Source organism: Ornithorhynchus anatinus, chromosome 1 (assembly GCF_004115215.2).
Source record: "Ornithorhynchus anatinus isolate Pmale09 chromosome 1, mOrnAna1.pri.v4, whole genome shotgun sequence".
In the NCBI taxonomy this organism is placed as follows: Eukaryota; Metazoa; Chordata; class Mammalia; order Monotremata; family Ornithorhynchidae; genus Ornithorhynchus; species Ornithorhynchus anatinus.
In genome coordinates this window covers 108,960,412-108,984,613 of record NC_041728.1, presented here as the reverse complement: position 1 = coordinate 108,984,613, position 24,202 = coordinate 108,960,412, and the positions used below count along the sequence as shown (strand labels likewise).

Genomic DNA, 24,202 nt, shown 5'->3' with positions numbered 1-24,202 from the left:
TCCTCAGGAAACTCCAGTGGTTGCCCATCCACCTCCGCATCAAACAAAAACTCCTCCCCATTGGCTTTAATGCAGTCAATCACCTTGCCCCCTCCTACCTCACCTCGCTACCTTCCTCCTACAACCCAGTCTACACACTTTGCTTCTCTAGTGCTAACCTTCTCTCTGTGCCTCGATCTCGCCACCGACCCCTCGCCCACATCCTGCCTCTGTCCTGAAACGCCCTCCCTCCTCAAATCCAACAGACAGTTTTTCTCCCCTAGTTCAAAGCCTTAATGAAGGCATATCTCCTCCAGGAGGCCTTCCTTGACTAAGCTACTCCGTGGCTCACTGTGGAAAGAGCCTGGGCTTCGGAGTCAGAGGTCATGGGTTCGACTTCCGGCTCTGCCACTTGTCAGCTGTGTGACTGTGAGCAAGTCACAACTTCTCCGTGCCTCAGTTACCTCAACTGTAAAATGGGGATTAACTGTGAGCCTCACGTGGGACGACCTGATTACCCTGTATCTCCCCCAGCACTTAGAACAGTGCTCTGCACATAGTAAGTGCTTAACAAATACGAATATTATTATTACTCTTCTCCCACTCCCTTCCACATCACCCTGACTTGCTCCCTTTGATCTTTCCTGTCCCAGCCCCACAGCACTAATGTACATATCTGAAATTTATTTTTATATTAATATCTGTCTCCCCTACCTAGACACTAAGCTCATTTTGGACAGGAATACGTCTGTTCATTGTTGTGTTGTGATCTCCCAAGCGCTTAGTACAGTGCTCTGCATACATCAAGCACTCAATAAATATGATTGAATGAATGAATGAATAAGTGAAAAGCGGGTAAAAGGAGCATGTCAGAGTGATGCAGTAAGGAATGGAAGAAAAGAGAAAGAGGAGTTCTCTTGGAGGAGATACATCAGCAATAAAACTTCGAAGAGGGGGAGAGTAATTATCTGTCAGATTACAAAGAGGGAGAGCATTCCAGGCCAGAGGCGGGACGTGGGTGAGAGGTCAGTTGTGAGATAGACAAGATTGAGGTACAGTGAGACGATTAGTATTAGAAGAGCGAAGTGTGCGGGCTGGGTTGTAATAGAAGAGTAGTGAGGTGAGGTAGGATGCAAGGTAATTGACTGCTTTAAATCCGATGGGAAGGAATTTCTGTTAGATGAGGATGTGGATGAGAAGAATCAGGAGAGAGCTGCATCAAAAATACTCAAGTTAATAATAATAATGTTGGTATTTGTTAAGCGCTTACTCTGTGCCAAGCACTGTTCTAAGCTCTGGGGTAGACACAGGGGAATCAGGTTGTCCCACGTGGGGCTCACAGTCTTAATCCCCATTTTAGAGATGAGGTAACTGAGGCACCGAGAAGTTAAGTGACTTGCCCAAAGTCACACAGCTGACACGTGGCCGAGCAGGGATTCAAACTCATGACCTCTGACTCCAAAGCCCGTGCTCTTTCCACTGAGCCACGCTGCTTCTCAAGTTGATAGGTATATCCAGAAGAGAGTGGTCACTGTGGTTGAAGGTGGCCGAGAGGTCAGTCAGTAAATCAATCAAGATATATATAGTCCTTTTTGAGAGCTTCCTGTGGGCAGAGCACTGTACTAAGCACTTGGGAACTGCAATGCACTAGAGTCAGTAGACATAATTCTTATAGACTAGAGGAGGAGGAGGAAGAAGGAGGTCAAGAAGAATTAAGTCAAGCCCATTAGACTTGGCTAAGAGGAAGTCATTGGTGACCTTGGAGAGTGTGGTCTCGGTGAAATGATGATAGAAGCCAGCTAGCAGTAAGAGAAGGAGCTGGAGAAGACTGTGTCAAGGTTTCAACCACCCATTTAAGGAGTTTGGAGAGGAAAGGGGAAATCAGCACTTCTACAGTATAGGACTCTCGAACAGGACTCTAATGGAGGTAAAAAATAGTGCTGGGTTCTCCTCCTCTGGCAGCCAAAGACAGATACTTCCCAGTCTTTTCTCTCTGTACTGACTGTCAAAATGTATGATAGCTGAAATGGTTTCCTTCTGCTCTTAGAGACAGCAAGAACATCTCCCGGACCCTGTTTCCATCTCAGCATTTGACAATTATCTCTATAGAGAATCCAATATTGTCCTGTCTTCTGGGGGGCTCATTTGTCAATCAGTGGTATCTACTGAGCATGTAATGTGTGTGGAGCACTGTACTGAGTGCTTGGGAGAGTGTGATAGAAGCAGCGTGGCTCAGTGAAAAGAGCATGCTTCAGTCCTAAACAGTGCTGAATCAGACGGTTTTCGTAAACTCCGTGTTGCAGAAAGTTCCATTTCGGAAGGAACCTTGAGCTGCTAGGATTTGCTGCAATCTGGTTTAACAAGCCCATGCATCAGTGAGCCGACGCCAACCATGGAGGGTGTGATTCCTTTTGAGGGGATGGGGAAGGAAAGGGACAGTTAAAGAGAGGGAATAGCCAGCTACCATCCAAGGGCTCAGACTTGGCTTTGGAGCAGATGGACAGTGGGTGGAAGAGAAGCAGTGTGGCCTAGTGGAAAGAGTATGGGCCTGGAAGTCAGAGGGCCTGGCTTCTAATCCCGGCTCCATCACTTGTCTACTCTGTGATCTTGGACAAGTCATTTCACTTTTCTGGGCCTCTGGGCCTGTGCCTTAGCTTTTTCATCTGTTAAATGGGGATTGAGACTGTGAGCCCCACATAGGACAGGGACTGTGTCCAACCAAATTATCTTGTATCTATCCCAGTGCTTAGAACAGTGCCTAGCACATAATAAGCGTGTAGCAAATTCCTTTATTATTATTATTATTATTAAAATGGATTCAATACCTGTTCTCCTCCCACTTAGGCCATAAATCCTTTGTGGGCCCTGATTATCTTGTATCTACCCCAGCGCTTAGAAGAAGGCCTGACAAATAATAAGAATTTACCAAATGTCAGTATTATTATTATTGTTAAAATGCCGTGGAGTCATTTCCGACCCATAGCGACTCCATAAACACACCCTCTTCAGAACATCCCATCTTCTCTCATAAAGTCATTCTGTTTTGAATATCCATGGAGTTTCTTGGTAAAGATAATGGAAGTGATTTACCTTGCTTCTTCTTCTCTGTCAATGTCTTTGATCAACATTTTGATCACCTAATCATCCTCCACTGACTCTTTCCCGTGCCGCTGCTGCCCAGCAGAAGTGAATCAACTCGGTTTGACACTTTGCCTTAGACTTTTCCATTATGGATAGGCCTATTCATTCATTCATTCATTCACTCATTCAATCATATTTTTTGAGCAGTTACTGTGTGCAAAGCACTGTAGTAAGCATTTGGGAAAGTACAATACAACAATAAATAGACACATTCCCTGGCAACAACGAGCGCCTCTGACATAACTCTAAGCCTCATCATCGCATGCAAATTCTCCTGCCATGATAAGGTGTCGATTTATAGGAGAAATTATTATTAATAATAAAAATCTGAATCAGCGTTCGCTTTCCTCTCTTCCTAGATGGCCGAGGAGTGCCCAGTGTTGTGCGAGTTCTGTGGTGCCAATCTGCAGCCGTTCCCGTCCACCGAAGACCTGGGCGCCAATACCAGAGAAATGGTAAAGGGCAAACTCAAGGCCCAAGAGTCAGCGGGTGTTGGTTCAGGGAAGTGTGTGAATGATCAGCTGGGGAAACGGTGGCCTGGTGGGTGCGGGGGGCATCTTATCCACATTTCCTCAGAGGCCCACGGGTGGGTTCCCGTTGCCCACCTCCTCATGGCCGAGCTAACCACACTCCTGACTGAGGAGCCGTTCCGGCTCGGCAATTGCAGCCTTTCTGTTGCGACAACTTCCGGGAGCTGTACGAGTTCTTGCTTCAAGAAAAGAGGCTCCTCTCGAGAGATCAACTGGATTTAATTTCCATCAAACCCCACGCGGCCCATTGGAGCGAGGCTGATAGGCAGCGAGCAAAGGAAAGAGCCATGCAGAGGTAATCAGCCATCTGATTGGCTGGGGGAGGTGCCCTTCCTGGGGTTGCCCGAGTTCAACTAAGTAGCCTGGGGAACGTCATGCCACAGTAGAGAAATTTCTTATATGTTCTCGTTTCATAGGCAACAGGAGAGACAGATGGCCAGACATGCGGCAAGCATAGCTTTAGAACAGGCCAGCTATACGGACCGTGAGTTCATCACTGCTTCTTGGCCGGGTGCAGGAGAGGGGAAAGGGAGCAGAGTTCAAAGAGGATCTCATCTTTGGTGTTGTCGATTTTTTTTAATGGTATTTGTTAAGCACATACTATGTCCCAAGGGCTTAGTACAGTGCTCTGCACTCAGTAGGTGCTCAATAAATCCGACTGACTGACTGCCAGGCACTGTACTAAGCTCTGGGGTAGATACAAGCTAATCGGGTTGGACATAGTCTCTGTCCCACTTGGACTCACAATCTTCATCTCAGTTTTACAGATGAGGGAACTGAGGCCTAGAGAACTGAGGTGACTAACCCAAGGTCACACAGCAGACAAGTGGCAGATCTGAGAGAGAAGTCAGGTCCTTCTGACTCCCAGGCCCATGCTCTATCCACTAGGCAATTGTCTCAATCCATCAATGGTATTTATTGAGCGCTTTCTGTGCGCAGAGCACTCTACCACGTGCCTGAAACAGTACAATACAACAGAGTTGGTAGATGTGTTCCCTACCGACAAGGAGCTTACGGTCTAGTGACTGTGGTTTGCTCCCGGAGACTTTTTGTCATAGCCGAGTGGCTCAGTGTGGGACCTCGGGTCGGGTTCCTAGCCCACAGGGGATGGGCTGTGAGCGTCCTTGGCTAGGAGCTTATTCTAGAAGCCCCACTGTTCCTCCCATACTCGTCTCTGCCCTGCCGTCGGAGGCTCTGCCACCTGTAGTCAAGGTTTTTGAGCAAACGATACCGTAGGGTGTTCTGTGAGGTTGAATGGGCCCCACAGGGGTCCTGGAAAACATTCATTCAATCATATTTATCGAGCGCTTACTGTGTGCAGAGAGCTGTACTAAGCACTTGAAAAGAACAATTCGGCAATAAAGAGAGAGAATCCCTGCCCACAATGGGTTTACAGTCTAGAAGGGGGGAGACAGACGTCGATACAAGTAAACAGGCATCAATAGCATCAATATAAGCAGAATTATAGATATATATACCTCACTGGCCGATGTGGCTGGCAAAGACAACGGTGGCTGCCAAGGCAGCCAGCCACTGGGTTACAATAATAATAATAATGTTGGTATTTGTTAAGGGCTTACTATGTGCCGAGCACTGTTCTAAGCCCTGGTAATCAGGTTGTCCCAAGTGAGGCTCACGGTCTTAATCCCCATATTACAGATGAGGTAACTGAGGCACCGAGAAGTTGAGTGACTTGCCCAAAGTCACACAGCTGATGTGAGGTGGAGCCGGGATTAGAACCCATGACCTCTGACTCCTAAACCCGTGCTCTTTCCACTGAGCCACGCTGCTTCTCTGGCAAAGTACCTACTCTGTTCTGAGGTCTCTCTGGCCTGACGAAACCTTCGCAGGTCCCTCACGGTGAACTGCACCCTTGCTCACCTCTCCTTCGAACCACATTAGGTCCCGGCAAGAGCATGGCTGGGGGAAGCAAGAGACAGCGCCCAAACCAATCAGTCAACCAGTGGCGTTTGTTGAGCATTTACTGGGTGCAGAGCACTCTGCTAAGCACTTGGGAGAGCATAATATACCAATAGAACAGACACACCCCCTGCCCACAGCGAGCTTACAGCTACTGCAATCATCGATCCTGCCTGTGGATCTCAGCCTGTGATTGAGGCCTATCGGCCACTGAGACTTTTCCTGAGGCCAGAACTGCCTCTGATTCTTGGAAATCATAGTAAATACCATTATTATTATTATTATCTTTATTATTATGACCTTGAAGTCACTTAACTACTCTATGCCTCAGTTTCCTCATCTGTAAAATCGAGAATAAATGCCTATTCTCTCTCCCACAGAGACTGTGAGCCCCATGTGGGCTAGGGACTGTGTCTGACCTAATTATCTTGTATCTACCCCAGTACTTCCCCCTCTCAGGATCACAAATGGAGAGTTTCCAGTACTCTACCTGTCTCGACTATGGGAGGGAGAGTCAAGCAGAGGCTCACCCATTCCATTCTTAGCTTGGCTAGTGGCTAGCGCGTGGAAGGCCATCTGCTACAAGTCAAAACTCACCTGTGCTGGGCAGCAGCGGCACGGGAGAGAGTCGAGGGCGGACACTCGAGTTTACTGCATGGAAGGAGGTCACGGTAAACCTCTTCCATATTTTTACCGAGAAAACTCAATGGATCCACTACCAGAATGATTGCAGAGGGAAGTGCATCTGTCCCATAATGCGTCCAAAGCAGCGCTCTGAGTCGGAAAGCTCTCGGCAGCATAAAACAAGACAAGAACCCAGTATTTAGCATTATGCTTGGCACTCGGTAATTAGCAAATACCACTACTATTATTATTATCATCATCATTATTAGAGCAGGCTGAGCCAGTCCCAAGGGAAGATTTTCTACCGGGCCAGAATGAAAATTTAGAGTGCAAACTCCTTGTGGTCGGGGATTACATCATCTCCCTCTACCGTGGTCCCCTGAGGTTTAGTACAATGCTCTGGACAGACTCCCTGTGGTCGGAGATTACATCATCTCCCTCTACTGTGCCCCTAAGGTTTAGTACAATGTTCTGCCCAGAGTAACCATCAATAAATAAGCAGCATGGCTCAGTGGAAAGAGCCCGGGCTTGGGAGTCAGAGCTCATGGGTTCTTTCTAATCCCGGCTCCGCCGCTTGTCAGCTGTGTGACCTTGGGCAAGTCACTTAATTTCTCTGCGCCTCAGTGACCTCATCTGTAAAGTGGGGATGAAGATTCTGAGCCCTACGTGGGACAACCTGATTAACTACAACCTCATTCCCCTGTATCTATCCCAGCGCTTAGAACAGTGCTCTGTATGTAGTAAGTGCTTAACAAATACCAACATCATTATTATTATTATTATTAAATACTACTGGCTTATTGCATGATTGCAGATGGAAGTGCATCTGTCCCATAACGCGTCCAAACATCGCTCTGAGTCGGAAAGCACTCGGCAGCATAAAACAAGACAGGAACCCAGTATTTAGCATTATGCTTGGCACTCGGTAATTAGCAAATACCACTACTATTATTATTATCATCATCATTATTAGAGCAGGCTGAGCCAGTCCCAAGGGAAGATTTTCTACAGGGCCAGAATGAAAATTTAGAGTGCAGACTCCTTGTGGTCGGGGATTACATCATCTCCCTCTACCGTGGGCCCCTGAGCCTTAGTACAATGCTCTGTGCAGACTCCCTGTGGTCGGGGATTACATCATCTCCCTCTACTGTGGTCCCCTAAGGCTTAGTACAATGTTCTGCCCATAGTAGCCATCGATAAATAAGCTGCATGGCACAGTGGAAGGAGCCCGGGCTTGGGAGTCAGAGCTCATGGGTTCTAATCCCGGCTCCGCCGCTTGTCAGCTGTGTGACCTTGGGCAAGTCACTCAATTTCTCTGTGCCTCAGTGACCTCATCTGTAGAAAGGGGATGAAGATTCTGAGCCCTACGTGGGACAACCTGATTAACTTACAACCTCATTCCCCTGTATCTATCCCAGCGCTTAGAACAGTGCTCTGTATGTAGTAAGTGCTTAACAAATACCAACATCATTATTATTATTATTATTATTAAATGCTACTGGTTTATTGCATGATTGCAGATGGAAGTGCATCTGTCCCATAATGCGTCCAAACATCGCTCTGAGTCGGAAAGCACTCGGCAGCATAAAACAAGACAGGAACCCAGTATTTAGCATTATGCTTGGCACTCGGTAATTGCAAATACCACTATTATTATTATTATCATCATCATTATTAGAGCAGGCGGAGCCAATCCCAAGGGAAGATTTTCTACAGGGCCAGAATGAAAATTTAGAGTGCAGACTCCTTGTGGTCGGGGATTACATCATCTCCCTCTACCGTGGTCCCCTGGGGCTTAGTACAGTGCTCTGGGAAGACTTCCTGTGGTCGGGGATTACATCATCTCCCTCTACTGTGGTCCCTTAAGGCTTAGTACAATGTTCTGCCCATAGTAGCCATCGATAAATAAGCAGCATGGCACAGTGGAAGGAGCCCGGGCTTGGGAGTCAGAACTCATGGGTTCTAATCCCGCCTCCGCCACTTGTCAGCTGTGTGACCTTGGGCAAGTCACTCAATTTCTCTGTGCCTCAGTGACCTCATCTGTAAAAAGGGGATGAAGATTCTGAGCCCTACGTGGGACAACCTGATTAACTTACAACCTCATTCCCCTGTATCTATCCCAGCGCTTAGAACAGTGCTCTGTATGTAGTAAGTGCTTAACAAATACCAACATCATTATTATTATTATTATTAAATGCTACTGGTTTATTGCATGATTGCAGATGGAAGTGCATCTGTCCCATAATGCATCCAAACATCGCTCTGAGTCGGAAAGCACTCGGCAGCATAAAACAAGACAGGAACCCAGTATTTAGCATTATGCTTGGCACTCGGTAATTACCAAATACCGCTATTATCATTATTATCATCATCATTATTAGAGCAGGCTGAGCCAATCCCAAGGGAAGATTTTCTACGGGGCCAGAATGAAAATTTAGAGTGCAGACTCCTTGTGGTCGGGGATTACATCATCTCCCTCTACCGTGGTCCCCTGAGGCTTAGTACAGTGCTCTGTGCCGACTCCCTGTGGTCGGGGATTACATCATCTCCCTCTACTGTGGTCCCTTAAGGCTTAGTACAATGTTCTGCCCATAGTAGCCATCGATAAATAAGCAGCATGGCTCAGTGGAAAGAGCCCGGGTTTGGGAGTCAGAGCTCATGGGTTCTAATCCCAGCTCCGCCGCTTGTCAGCTGGGTGACCCTGGGCAAGTCACTTAATTTCTCTGTACCTCAGTGACCTCATCTGTAAAGTGGGGATGAAGATTCTGAGCCCTACGTGGGACAACCTGATTAATTTACAACCTCATTCCCCTGTATCTATCCCAGCGCTTAGAACAGTATGTAGTAAGTGCTTAACAAATACCAACATTATTATTATTAAATACTACTGGTTTATTCACTGGCTTTGGAAGAAGTAGCCACGCCTCGCGTCTTCTTTCTCTCCCAGTATCTCGACAGTTGAAAACCATTTCCTATCAGCTGTCCAAGGAGCCCCCAGGTGAATTGACAGTGAAACCTAAGGAGGTGCTCAAGGCTGATGAGGAGCAAATAAGCTTTGTTATCACCTGCTGTGACTTCACCACCACCGGAGGGAAGGTAATTTTCACCCTCTGCCACCCCATCCCTCCACCTGCCCCACCACCAACAAGGCAAAACTCATTAGGGGGAGGCCCGGGAGGCACTGGGGTTGGTAAGACCACGTGTTGGAGAGAGTTGGCTGCGTTATCCTTCCTGATACACTTCAGGACTGGAGTTTCTTAGCGTCAGCTCAATGCGCCCACTAGAAAGGGGGAAGTTAAAGCCACGGAGACTGTCTCCTGTGGGTTCGGAAAGAGGGAGGGGAGAAGAGGGGAGGGTCCTCTGTGCCATCCTGACCCTGACACCCCCTTCCTCTGAACTCAAATACCATAAAATAAACGTGCGACCCCTCCCAAGTGAAAAGAAAGGAAAGGCAAAGCCAAACAGGAAAGGGAAGGTGCTGTAGGGGCCTCTCAGAGGTGCCCTTTGTGACATCCACTAGCTCCTTTCAGGTTTGGGGCCCTTTAAAAACAACCACTGCTCCTTGCCTGCTGTGGACCTTGGGCGAGTCATTTGACTTCTCTGACCCTCAGTTTCCTCCTCTGGAAAGTGAACTTTCATGCCTTATCTCCCTCCTACTTAAATTGTGAGCACCCTGTGAGGCAGGGACTGTGTCTGACCTGATGACTTTGTATCCACCCCAGAGCTTAGTACAGTGTTTGGCACACAGTAAGCACTTAACGCATATATCCATTATTATTTCCCCCTCTGTTCATGCTCACCAGAGGGGGAAGGAAGGACCAGAGGAAGTAAGGAAGCCAGGCAACTGGACCCCCTCTCTAGAGCCATCACATCAATCCAAGTGCTCAAGGGACACCTCTGCAGCCCTTTGAGGGTGGGACTTAGCATATCCGGCCCTCAGAAACTGACCAAGCTCTGCTCTTTCTCCATCTGCAGATGGTAACAAATCAGTTCTTGGAAAAGTACTACAAGCACGGGGGCAAGTTCCTGACCATGTTCCCAGATGGCTCCGCCCAACTGTTGTATCCTTTCATTCATTCAATCGTATTTATTGAGTACTCACTGTGTGCAGAGCACTGCACTAAATGCTTGGGAAAGAACAATACAACAAAAAATAATGATGACGCCTGCCCACAATGGGCTTACAATCTAGAGTGGGGGAGACAGACATCAGTACAAATAAATAAAATTACAGATGTATGCGTAAATGCTGTGGGGCTGGGAAAGAGGGGGGAAGAGCAAAGGGAGACGCGGAAGGGAGTGGGAGATGAGGAAAAGTGGGATTTACTCTTGAAAGGCCTCTTGGAGATGTGCCTTCAATAAGGCTTTGAAGCGGGGGACAGCGGCTGTCTGTCGGATTAGAAGAGGGAGGGCGTTCCAGGCGTGGGATAGGGGTCGGTGGCGAGACAGGAGAGATCGAGGCACAGTGAGGAGGTTAGCACTAGAGGAGCAAAGTGTGAGGGCTGGGCTGTAGAAGGAGAAAAATTAGATGAGGTAGGAGGGGTAAGGTGACAGAATGCTTTAAAGCCAATGGAGAGGAATTTTTGTTTGATACGGAGGTGGATGGGCAACCACTGGAGTTTTTTGAGGAACAGGGTGATGTCTCCAGATGGTTTATGTAGAAAAATGATCCGGGCAGCAGAGCGAAGTATGGAGTGGGGAAGAGACAGGAGGCTGGGTGGTCAGCAAGAGGGCTGATGCAGTAATCCAGATGGGATAGGATGAGTGATTGGATTAACATGATAGCAGTATGGATGGAGAGGAAAGGGCGGATTTTGTGTGGTTGTAGTTAATAAAAATGTTGGTATTTGTTAAGCGCTATGTGCAGAGCACTGTTCTAAGCACTGGGGTAGATACAGGGTAATCAGGTTGTCCCACGTGAGGCTCACAGTTAATCCCCATTTTCCAGATGAGGTAACTGAGGCACAGAGATGGGAAGTGACTTGCCCACAGTCACACAGCTGACAAGTGGCAGAGCCGGGATTTGAACCCATGACTTCTGACTCCCAAGCCCGGGCTCTTTCCACTGAGCCACGCTACTAGCCTTCAAGGCTCTATTTCGCCTGAAAGAAATCTGCACTGGGGGAAATCAGCCCAGGGCATGATGATGATGATGGTAATAATAATAACAAGCATATGTTTTAAGCCCTTAGCATGTGCTAGACACTGTACTAAGTGCTAGGTTGGATACAAGCAAATCGGATTGCACACAGTCCCTGGCCCACATGAGGCTCACAGCTTTAATCCCCATTTTACAGATGCGGAAATTGAGGCCCAGAGCAGTGAAGTGACTTGCCCAAGGCAACACAGCAGACAAGTGGCAGAGCTGGGTTTAGACTGTAAGCCCGTCAAAGGGCAGGGACTGTCTCTGTTACCGATTTGTACATTCCAAGCACTTAGTACAGTGCTCTGCACATAGTAAGCGCTCAATAAATACTATTGAATGAAAATTAGAACCCGTGACCTTCTGACTCCCAGGCCCCTGCTCTATCCACCTCACCATGCTGCTTCCCCACGCCATGCTGGGATCACTGTGGCCCTGATCAGTGGTCCATTCGGTCCAGGTCCTGCCTGTGACAGTACAGGGCTCGCATAATAATAATAATGGCTTTTATGAAGCGCTTACCTTTGGCCAGGCCCTGTTCTAAGCACTGGAGTAGATACAAGATAATTGAGTTGGACACATTCCCTGCCCCACACGGGGCTCACAATCTTAATCCCCCTTTAACAGATGATGGAACTGAGCTACGGAGAAGTGAAGTGACTTGCCCAAGGTCACGCAGCAGACAGGCAGCACAGGCACCTACGTGGTTTGGCTGGACCACCAAACGCTTGTCTCTGCAGTTTTCCAGGGCTCACTGAGTCCTGAAGAAAGAAACCGTTGGGCAAAAGCGAGTCGTTCTCCCTAATGGTCTAGATGAGGTAGTATTGCCCTTCCCCAAGGACTTGGGTTATTTATTCCCAGGGAGTGCACTGTAATAATAATGATGGTTTTTGCTAAGCGCTCACTATGTGCAAAGCACTCTTCTAAGCACCGGAGGGTCTGGGTTGTTCATCCTTTTCAGTTCCTGCCACTGAGTAGATTACAGATGGAGGAGCAGCGTGGCTCAGTGGAAAGAGCACGAGCTTGGGAGTCAGAGGTCATGGGTTCTAATCCCGCCTCTGCCGCTTGTCATCTGTGTGACTTTGGGCAAGTCACTTAACTTCTCTGGGCCTCAGTTCCCTCATCTTAAAATGGGGATGAAGTCTTTGAGCCCTACGTGGGACACCCTAATTACCTGGTACTACCCCAGCGCTTAGAACAGTGCTTTGCACATAGTAAGCACTTAAATACCAACATTATTATTGCCTACTGGAAAGAGCTTGGGCCTGTGAGTCTAGGGATCTAATAACTGTAGTATTTTTTGGTGTTTATACTATATGCCAAGCACCGTACTAGGCACTGGGGTAAATATAAGATATTCAGGTCGGATACAGTCCCTGCTCCAACCAGGGTTCACATTTTAAGTATGAGGGAGCACAGGTATTGAATACCCATTTTCTAGACGAGGGACCTGGGGCACTGAAAAGCGAAGGGACTTGGGTAGGGTCACACAGCAAGCAGGTGGCAGAGCCAGGATTAGGACCCAGGTCATCTGACTCCCAGGCCTGTGCTCTTTTCCATTAGGCAAAACTGCTTCTCCTGGATTCTAATTTGGTTTCTAATCTCAGCTCAGTCACTTGTCAGCTGTGTGACCATTGGCATGTCATTTATCTGAGCCTCAGTTTCCTCAATTGTTAAATGGGGAGTCAGTACTTGTTCTCCTTCTTATTTGGATTGAGTCTGACCTGATTACCTTGCATATGCCCAGTACTCAGTGCAGTAGTTGGCACATAGTAAGTGCCTAACAAATGCCATTATTACTGTTATTATCATTATCATTATTATTGAATAAATCATAATGAGGGGATTTGGGTAATCCCAAGCATTTTTTTTTATTCGGTATTTGTTAAGCACTATGTGCCAAACATTGTTCTAAGTACTAGGTTAGATACAAGGTAATCAGGTTGGATGCAGCCCTTGTCCCATATGAGACTTCCAGTGTAAATAAGGAGGGGGAACAGGTATTGAATCCTCATTTTACAGTTGAGGAAACTGAAGCATGGAGAAGTGAAGTGACTTGCCCAAAATTACACAGCAAACAAGTGGTTCAACCGGGATTAGGGCTGATTCCCAAGCCCGGGCTCTTTAGGCCACGCTGCTTCCGGGACATAAGTCCCCTTTTAAGGCAGAAGCCTTAGTGACAGGATCATTTTTCCTTCAAAAGGCCTCGAGTCACCTTATCTGATCTCAGCTATCCGTCGGGAAATCTGGCCGTCCTCGTTGTTGCCAGCCAGGTGAAAGGTTTACTGTGTATAGTCCGGGAAGACAAGCAGTGCGGCGCAGAAATCCAAGCTGTGTTTGATTCCTGTGGGAAAGGAACCTGTTACCACCCAAACGGGAATGTCTGGTTTGTGCTTGGGCCCAGCGCCCTCTTCTTGAAGCTGCCCAGGGGGGGTTCTGGGGACTGCCCTCCACCTCCCTCCCCGGCCAGGGTCAGTCACAGGCACCGTCAGGTTCCAGAGATGACTATGGGTGCTGGTTTCACCCCGGGGCCCCCGTGGGCATCATTAAACAGGCAGTCCCTTCCCTTTCGTGGTTAAGCATCGGCCGCAGATCTAATTCTTCCTGGAGGCACTGGAGTCACCAAGGGCACGTAACCACCGCCAAGGCAACCTGGCAGTGTGAAAACACTAAGAAGGGAAGTGACAGATTACTGGAATGGAGCAGACACAAGAGCAGGCTTGTTTTCATCCACCAGGAAAGAGGGGTGGCCTAGTGGAAAAAGCCCGGGCTGGGAAGTTAGAGGACATGGTTTCTAATCCCGGCTCTGCCACATGTCTGCTGTGTCACTTTGGCCAAGTGACTTCACTTCTCTGGCCTCAGTTACCTTATCTGTAAAATGGGGGTTAAGACTGTGAGCCTCATGTGAGACAGGGACTGTGTCCAACTGGATTAGTTTATATCTATCCCAGTGTTTAGAACAATGCTTGGCACACAGTAAAGGCTTAACAAATACCACAATTATTATATTATTATTAGGATTGGGGGTCTGGTACCCTGTGGTCGCCGTTGAGCCCGGCTTAGCCGGCCCCCGCATGGCTCTGGGTGTTGGAGGCAGGGCCACAGATGTGCAAGACCGTGTCCTCCTGTTTGCTCATGCTGAACAGCCCCAGCAGTGGTGGTGGCGGGAGCTGTTGAACCCCCACCGATGCCCTGAGCTAAGCACTGGGCAGGGCAGGGCTCTGGGGTCTGCCTGGAGGCTGTTCAGGCCCACTGTGGGGAGAGCAATGGAAACTGGGATGGAGAAGGTAGAAAATCCTGAAATATACAGTAGCAAGGCAGGTTTATCATCATCATCATCAGTATTAACAGTGGTGACCAACATTCATTGTGTGGATGAACTAAGCACCTATTATGTGCAGAGCACTGTACTAGACATCTACTCTGGGCAGAAAGCAGTGTGGCCTAAGAAAGAGCCCAAGCCTGAGAATCAGGGGACCTGGATTTTATTCCTGACTCTGTTACTTGCCTGCTGTGTGATTTCGGGCAAGTGACTTAAATGCTCTAACTGCTCTATGTCTCAATTTCCTCATCTATTAATTGGGGATTCAATCCCTATTCTTCCTCCTACTTCGACTGTGAACCCCTGTGGGACCTTCCCGATTATCTTGTAGCTATCTCAGCATTTATTACAGTGCTTGGCACAGCGGCCCTTATTATTATAGAGTACTGTACTAAGTGTCTACTGTGGACAGGTCACTGTATTAGATGCCGACAGTGTGCCAAGCACTGGTCTAGGCACTTGGAGTACATACATCAATGGAATAGACGCAGTTCCTACCCTCCGACCCAGTTGCTTACAGCGTAATGGGGGAGAGAAGCAGACGGCCCTGATGCGGGACGTGGGTGCAGCTGTTAAAGCCACTGCTGCAAGACTCCATCCCATTCATTTTCCTCACTCGGTGAGGCAACTGGCATGAGGTGGAGGCTGAGCCCTAGACCTAAGAAGCCACGATGGTATTTTCCATTGATTATCAATCAATCGATCATACTTATTGAGCACTCACTGTGTGCAGAGCACTGTACTAAGTGCTTGGAAGAGTACAATACACCAGAAGTCGTAGGCATGGTCCCTATGCCTTGGAAAAGCAAAACAAACCGATCAATTTTGCCCAAGAGCTAAAGTGTAGGTGCTCAGTACATGCCAGTCAATCAATCAATCATATTCACCGAGTCCCTGCTGTGGGCAGATCACTGTACTAAGCACTGTACTAGAGGGGGATGCAGACAGTAATGTAAATGAATAAATTACGGCTATGTACCTAAGTGCTGTGGGGTTGGAAAGGGTGAAGAAAGAGGGCAAATCCAAGTGCAGAGGTGACACAGAAGGGAATGGGAGAAGAGGAAATGAGGGCTTAGTCAAGGAAGGCCTTTAGGAGGAGATGTGCTTTTAATAAGGCTTTGAAAGTGAGGAGCGTGATAGTCTGTTGGATATGAAGAGGGAGGTCATTCCAGCCCTAGTTATATGTATGCCAGATACAGAACAAAGACATACTGCTATTATTATTGTTATCATGGTAATTGTTAAGTGCTTACTATCTGTCAAGCACAGTTAATTAGGTTCAAAACAGTCCCTATCCCACATTCAATTCCCAGTCTTAAATAGGAAGGAAAACAGGTATTGAATCCCCATTTTACTGTTGAGGAAACTGAGGTACAGAGAAGTTAAGTGACTACCCAGCAGGCAAGTGGCAGAGCTGGGATTAGAATCCAGATCTCCTGATTCTCAGGCTTGTATTCTTTCCACTAGGCCATATTGCTTCCTCATTAGAGAAGCAGGGTGGCTCAGTGGCAAGATCCCAGGCTTGGGAGTCAGAGCTCATGGGTTCTAATCCCGGCTCCGCCACTTTGCTAGCTGTGTGACTTTGGGCAAGTCACTTAACTTCTCTGGGCCTCAGTTCCCTCATTTGTAAAATAGGGATTAAGACTGTGAGTCCTACATGGGACAATCTGATCACCTTGCATCCAGCGCTTAGAACAGTGCTCGGCACATAGTAAGCACTTAACAAATACCAACATTATTATTAGAGACCTCTTGTAAAATTGGATGGGATCATCTTTCCAGTTACTGAGGAGAGATGTTTTGCTGGGTAGTTATGGGACATGGACCTTGCAACCCCAACAAGCTTTTTGAGGGAGATTGCTATGACGCTTAGTAGAGTGTGCTGAACTCAGTAGGCATCCAGTCCTTTATTACAACTATTACATTCCTGTTAGTTCTCCACCTGAAACCCAGAGCAATTACCTGGCCCATTCTGCCTCCCAATATGTATTTTCAACTGAATTTAGTACTTTTTTTTAAGGTAAACCCACCTTTTCTGCCACAGGTAATTAACTGCTGCAATTCTCTCTCTGCTTTACTTTAAAGATCTGCTCTTAGGGAATATAATCTTGCTGAGATACTTATTACTAACTCTTCTTCCCATCAGGCCTGCTTGTCGGTGTGTAAGCTCCTTGTGTCTTTTGCTTCTGCTGCACTTTCCCCAAAGCTGAGTATAGTAATTACGGGATTTGTTAAGTGCTTACTCTGTGCCAAACACTGTATTAAGCACTCAGGTAGACGCAAGCTAATCCCGTTGGACACAAAGCCCCTGTCCCACATGAGGTTCACTTTCTAAGTAGTGGGGGTGGAGGGAGGGAGGATTTAATACCCATTTCATCCAGATGAGGTAACCGAGGCACAGAAAAGTAAAGTGACTTCCCCAAGGTCACACGGGAGGTAAGTTTGTTTTTGTCTGTCTCCCCCGATTAGACTGTTATCCCGTCAATGGGCAGGGACTGTCTCTATCTGTTGCCGATTTGTACATTCCAAGTGCTTAATACAGTGCTCTGCACATAGTAAGCGCTCAATAAATACTATTGAATGAATGAATAAGGACCAGAACCCAGGACCTCTGACTCCCAGGCATGTGCTCTTTCCACTAGACTATGTTGCTTCCCTGCAAATCACTGAGCGGGTGTTCGATAAACACTATATTATTACTACCTTCTTATTTAGGTTCCCATCCCTATTACTCCCATCTTGGAAAGAACAGAATTTGACCATCCCACACTGCCCCTAGGACAAACAGCAGCAGAAAGGCGAAAAGGAAAATGAGAATGAGTCCCACCTTCCAACTCTTCTTCCTCCGATCTTGCCGCATCTTGTTTGCCTGGTTTGAATGCAGCTCCCTGTAGGATTGTTCACTTTGTCTTCTCTTCCGGTTTAGGGTCAACCTCAGCCTTTTGGGAGGGCAGTGTTTAGATGAAGCCGGCAACAGAGTGAGGATGTGGAAGTGGCCGAGTACTCTGACATCTCGTCCCGCTGTTCCCTTTAAGCCCATCTTTCTGTCATTGAGTCAGTACATTGGTGTCCGGATCGTAGATCAGGATAAAATCGCAGTCACTTTTCTGGCCCTGGGCCAGCAGGCCAAATTCAGTGTGGGAACTAAAGTGCAGGTATGTATTGCGGGGGGAATGTGGAACTCTGCATTTTTGGGGAAATGCTTAGTACGGTATCAATCACTCAATCAATCATATTTATAGGTACAGACTCCTGGGTACAGAGCCCTGTACAAAGCGCTTGGGAGGATACAGTATAAAGAAGCAGCGTGGCTTAGTGGAAAGAGCCAGGGCTTGGGAGCCAGAGGACATGGGTTCTAATCCTGGCTCTGCCACTTGTCTGCTGGTGACCTTGGGCAAGGCACTTAACTTCTTTGTGCCTCAGTTACCTCATCTGTAAAATGGGGATTCAAAGTGTGAGCCCCACGTGCGACAACCTGATTACCTTGTATCTACTCCAGTGCTTAGAACAGTGCTGGGCACATAGTAAGCATTTAACAAATACCATCATTATTATTATTACAATGTAGCAGAGTTGGTAGACACGTTCCCAAGCCCACAATGATCTTACAGTCTAGAAGGAATGTTTTATGTTGCTGGAATTGCCCGGTAATCTGTCCTTTCTACTCAATTCTCAGAACTACAGGATATAATGCAAGAAGAATTTTTCTGCCCACATGGCTTTTGAAAATGGTTTGGGCATTTGGTCCTAGCCACATGGACAGTGTGGCCTTAGTGGTCTAGGAGTCAGAGGACCCGGTTTCCAATTCAGACTCCGGCACTTACCTGCTGTGTGATATGGGGCAAAACACTTGACTTCCCTGTGTTTCCATTTCCTCTTCTGTAAAATGGGGACCAAAATACCTGTTCTCACTCCCCCGCTTACATTGTGAGCCATGTGGGGCAGGGACTGTGTTGTGTATATTGTGTATACCCCAGCCCTTAACACAGTGCTTGGTACATTGTAAAACACCTCAATTAGTATTATTAGATTGGTCTGGTTGAAAAAGAGGGTGAGAGTAAGAGGATCTGGGTTCTAATTCCAGGTCTACCATATACCTGCTGTGTGACCTTGGGCAAGTGATTAGGTCTCTCTGTGCCTCAGTTCCCTCATCTGTAAAATGGGGATTCAATACCTGTTCTCCCCACTACTTGGACTGTGAGCCCCAAGTGGGACCTGATTCTCTTGTGTCTACCCAGACCTTAGTATGGTGCTTGGCAAATAGGCTTAACCAATACCATTATTATTATTATTATTATTATTATTGTCTAGCACTTGCTAAATTTCCCTGAAGTATATATATAAAATAAATACAATCCCCTTAAATTAAAGGGAGAAAAAGGAAGGTGTCTCATTTCTACAGTTCAAACACAGAATCACAGGCAAAGAGAAGTTTAGGGACTTGCCTGAGGTGATCCAGCAATCCAGTAGCAGAGGTAGGATTAGAAACCAGGTCTACTGACACTGTCTCATATTCGTTCCACTAAAGCCACGGGCCTCCCTCCCACCTCCCCTTTTAACAGCTCTGGGCCAGGAGAAGCCAAATATCTTACTGTGTGCAAAGCACTGAATTAAACAGGAGAGTACAGTATAAAAATAAACAGAGACATTCCCTGCCCACAACGAACTTACAACAGTAATGAACCACCTTGAGAGGTGGGATGGGGATGCGTTTCCCTTACGGGTGGCTCTGGCACATTTTTATCTTTGCGTAAGCACTTACTTGTAAAACAACACTCAGGAGCTTAATGGGAACTGAACTTTCTAAGTGAAGATTTTTTAAATGTTAAAAAGGAAACAAAACCCACTCAGAAAGGAAAATGTTAGTTCCTTTGGGAGGCAAAAGATTTGAGTCCATGCACATTTTGGTTAATTTTTATGTTTCCCATTGTTCTGGAATTTTAACTTTAAAAATTATTTATCAATCAATTGTATTTATTGATGCAGAGCACTGTACTTAGCTCTTGAGAGAGTACAATATAACAGAGTTGGTAGGCACGTTCCCTGCCCACAAGGCCTGTCTACTTGTTTTGTTTTGCTGTCTACCCCTTTTAGACTGTGAGGCCATTGTTGGGCAAGGGTGTTCTCCATCTGTTGCCGAATTCCAAGCGCTTAGTACAGTGTTCTGCACACAGTAAATGCTTAATAAATAGGATTGAATGAATGAATGAAAGGGAGTTTACAGCTTAGAATGGGGATGTTGGGGAGGAGGCATATTAAACTAAATTATGCATATGTATATAAGTGCTACGAGGTTGAAGGTGGTGTGAATAAAGAACACAAATCCTAATGCAAGAGCAACACAGAAGGGAAATGGAGTAGGAGAAATGAGGGCTTAGTAGGAGAAGGCCTCTTGGAAGAGGTGGCATTTGTGGAATTCTGGAATTCCACAACGGCCTGGATAGTGCAGGTCTTCAGGTCACCCTCTTTTGGCATAGTGGATAGAGCAGGGCCCTGGGATTCAGAAGGTCACGGGTTCTAATCCCAGCTCTGCCACTTGTCTGTTGTGTGACTGCTGGGCAAGTCACTTCACTTCTCTGGGGCTCAGTTACCTCATCTATAAAGTGGGGATTGAGACTGAGAGCCCAACATGGGACAAGGACCCAATTTGTTGGTATGCACTCCAGCGCTTAGTACAGTGCCTGGCACATAGTAAGCATTTAACAAATACCATCATTATTATTATTCACCCTTTTACCATTTCTGTGTTGACTCCATTCTAGAAAAGCTCACCTGCTCCATGTCCTCTCTCCTCAATCCCTACTGGCTGTGTCGCAGTCTCTCTTCTACTCCACCTCATGCCATTCCCTGAATCTTGCTGCACACTCTTCCTTTCCCACTCTAAGCAATCTGGAGCAGTCACCCGGTCACCAAGTTTCCATGGGTAGATGTGGACCTGGGAGGAGTGGCCATAGTAATAACAGTAAATGTGCTATTTTTTCAGTGCTTTCTGTGTGCCAAGCACTCTCCTAAGCACTGGTCAGATACAGGATAATCAGGTACAGTGAGTAGGTTGGCATTAGAGGAGCGGAATTAGAGGGCTGGGTTGTAGTGGGGTCTTCAGCTGAGGTTGGGTGGTGAGTACAGCCTCTCTGAATTCCTGGCTTTCCTCGCAGAAGCAGGATGGCATTCTACAAGGGTAGAGAGAATTTATTTTTTTACATAATAATAATAATAATGGTATTTGTTAAGTGCTTACTATGTGCCAAGCACTGTTCTAAGGGCTGGAGTAGATACAAGGGTAGATACAAGGTAATCGGTTGTCCCACGTGGGGCTCACGGTCTTCATCCCCATTTTCCAGATGAGCTAACTGAGGCACAGAGAAGTGAAGTGGCTTGCTCAAGGTCACATAGCAGACAAGTGGAGGAGCCGGGATTAGAACCCACGTCCTCTGACTCCCACGCCCGGGCTCTTTCCACTTTAAGTGCTTACTACGGGCCAGGCACTGTGCTAAACACTGGGGAAGTGAGCTTGTCTCAGCGTGGCTCAGTGGAAAGAGCCCGGGCTTTGGAGTCAGAGATCGTGAGTTTGAATCCCAGCTCTGCCACTTGTCAGCTGTGTGACTGTGGGCAAGTTACTTCACTTCTCTGTGCCTCAGTTACCTCATCTGTAAAATGGGGATTAAGACTGTGAGCCCCACGTGGGACAACCTGAGTCCCCTGTGTCTACCCCAGCGCTTAGAACAGTGCTCGGCACATAGTAAGCGCTTAACAAATACCAACATTAACATTGTCTCTCTTTATTACGGCATTGTACTTTTCCAAGTGCTTAGTACAGTGCTCTGCACACAATAAACGCTCAATAAATACAATTTAATACAATTTCATCAATGAACATAGTCCCTGTTAGTCCCTGTTTTACAGATGACATAACTAAAGCACAGGGAAGTGACTTGCCCAAGGTCACGCAGTGGACAAATGGCAGAGCCAAGATTAGAACTCAGGTCCTCTTCTCTATGTAGCCTTGTGGACAGCCTCCTGGCGGCTTGCGGGAGGACCCCAGGGCTCCGGGTAGGGGGAGGGTGAGGATGACAAGGGGGCGAATGAACCGGTGGAGATATTCGTGCCTCGGCTGGTGTGGCCCAGGCCCTTCCCCCGGCCCCCATCCTTTCTGAGTCCCTGCCTTTGTCTCCCAGATCAGGTGTGTGGACCAGATCCCCTCCTTCAGGCTCCTGAGTCAAGATGATTTCCTGCTACTGGCCCACTGGATAAGGATCCAATACCTGCTCAACAAACTGCAAGGCTGCCGGGACTTCCCCTCCAGCCAGTTCTGGGACAAGATGAAACCGCCGTCTTACTTGGCATCCCATGCTCTGAAACTGCTTAGCCTCTGCCAAAATTCTGAGCTAGCCGATGATGTCTTTGAGACCGTAAAGGCGCTAATAAAGGAATCGATTTGATCAGGGCCGTGTGTCTTTGCCATGATGTTTTAATAGGTCCCAGCCTGGATTTACTTTTTTTTGCCCCTTCCCTCCAGCAAGGAGCCCATGTTGGCTGGAGGGTGGCCCTCATGGGTCCCGGACAAGGTGGTGCCTGTGGCGTCACTTGCCCCACGCCGGGTACGCAGTATTATCTAAAGATATCAATGGCACCATTTTACACCCGAAGTCGTAAGTCCACCCAAATACGAAGCGATTTCCCGGGAGAACCCCCAACCCTCCTAGCCATTCCTGCTCAGGTCCCTCTGAATATAGCTACCACTTCTGAAAACATGGAAATCGATGGCGGAATCTGAGGCGGAGGGAAGCAGAGGGCTTATAATAAAAATACCTGACAGAAAGACACCTGGGGCCCTCTCTGTGCCAGACTGGGGAAGGACCTGCTGAAAACCAGACCATCCAGGAGCAACCTGGACAAGTGGCCATCCTCCTTGACTAAAGGGAAAGGCTGGAGTTGCCAGACTGGGGAAGGACCTGCTGAAAACCAGACCATCCAGTAGCAACCTGGACAAGTGGCCATCCTCCTTGACTAAAGGGAAAGGCTGGAGTGAGAAGCAGCGTGGCGCAGTGGAAAGAGCACGGGCTTTGGAGTCAGGGCTCATGAGTTCGAATCCCAGCTCTGCCACTTGTCAGCTGTGTGACTGTGGGCAAGTCACTTAACTTCTCTGTGCCTCAGTTCCCTCATCTGTAAAATGGGGATTAAGACTGTGAGCCCCACGTGGGATAACCTGATTTCCCTGTGTTTACCCCAGCGCTTAGAACAGTGCTCTGCACATAGTAAGCGCTTAACAAAATACCAACATTATTAATTATGGTTTGGATTTACATTAAACTTTTTGAAATGACCTTTGAATCCACGTGATAAGCATTTTATGTCTTTATCAAAGCTGGCCCCAGTCAGTGGAAATTCAGCAGTCTACTGATTTGAACGAGCCCTCCCTCCAATGGCAGAACTAACAAACATCGATGACGTCAGTCTACTTGGGGAATCAAACTATTGCCTTGGGTCTGGTTCCTGTTACAGGCTTCCGTCGGCCAGAATTTTCCTCAGCTGATTTTTAAAGTGTTCAAAGACATGTCGGTTTCTGACCTGCCCTATTAGAATGAATATTCCAGTTGAACAACTCAGGAAAAAGCAAAATCTTTCATCCACCAGAAGACTGATGCCTCCGACCCAATTTAACACTCCTCCGCAGGAATCCCTGGTTTGAGGAGAAGGTGCATCTTTCCAGAAAATCAATGGGAAGGTAAAACCTTTAGACATTACAGGGTCCTAGAGAAGCAGTGTGCCTAAAGAAAAGAGCATGGGTCTGAGATCTGGGGGACCTGGGTTCTAATCCTACCTCTACCACTTGCCTTCTGTGTGACCTGGGACAAGTCACTTAACTTCTCTGAGCCTTACTTTCCTCACCTGTAAAATGGATATTCAGTACCTGTTGTCCATCCTACTTAAGACTGTGAGCTCCATGTGCTACAGGGACTGTATCTAACCTGATTGTCTTGAATCGAATCCAGTGCTTAGAACACTGTTTGGCACATGGTAAGTGCTTAACAAATATCACAATGATTTATTATGGTTATTATTATTCTTGATATGAAAGATGGCCATGTTTGAGAGAGTCAGAATCTCATTAGCAGTTTTACTATTTTTCTTGCTTAATACTTTTTAAATATGCTTAAACTGCTCAGATTGGAAATGCATGTGTGTCTGAGTCCATCATCTAATCAAGCAATCCTGTTTATTGAGCATGAACACTGATAGAACTACTTTAAGAACCGAAGGGGTTTTTTTAATGTTATTTCAAAGAATAATGGTAGAATTCATTTTATAATAAAGGAGGATTTTTTTTGTTTCAACTGTTGCAATATAAAATATAAGTTGTGTTGAAAAAGCAGTTGTAAAAAAGTATTGTGTTTTTTGCTGTAATTAACTGTATGATGTAAACCTAATAATTTTGTCATTATTTTTCAATTTTGCATTTTTGCTTTACGTGCTGATTTTTTTTACTGACTTTGTAAGATTTGTTTTATCAAAGCAATTATGATGTGGTGACTTGCCCCTATC

The 24,202-nt window shown here is 46.9% G+C and overlaps 1 protein-coding gene across 1 annotated transcript in view; it reads left to right on the top strand.

Moving 5' to 3' along the window:
* The window catches only part of ERICH6 (glutamate rich 6), a 33,007-nt gene extending 10,904 nt beyond the window's left edge, over window positions 1-22,103 (top strand). Inside the window, exons 7-14 of the mRNA XM_029062603.1 lie at window positions 3,480-3,575; window positions 3,788-3,945; window positions 4,067-4,134; window positions 9,142-9,290; window positions 10,170-10,255; window positions 13,568-13,723; window positions 17,586-17,814; window positions 21,835-22,103. Of these exons, the coding sequence (XP_028918436.1) occupies window positions 3,480-3,575; window positions 3,788-3,945; window positions 4,067-4,134; window positions 9,142-9,290; window positions 10,170-10,255; window positions 13,568-13,723; window positions 17,586-17,814; window positions 21,835-22,098 (1,206 nt within the window). The 3' untranslated portion in view covers window positions 22,099-22,103. The remainder of the gene's footprint in view (window positions 1-3,479; window positions 3,576-3,787; window positions 3,946-4,066; window positions 4,135-9,141; window positions 9,291-10,169; window positions 10,256-13,567; window positions 13,724-17,585; window positions 17,815-21,834) is intronic.
* Window positions 22,104-24,202: the final 2,099 nt, after the last annotated feature.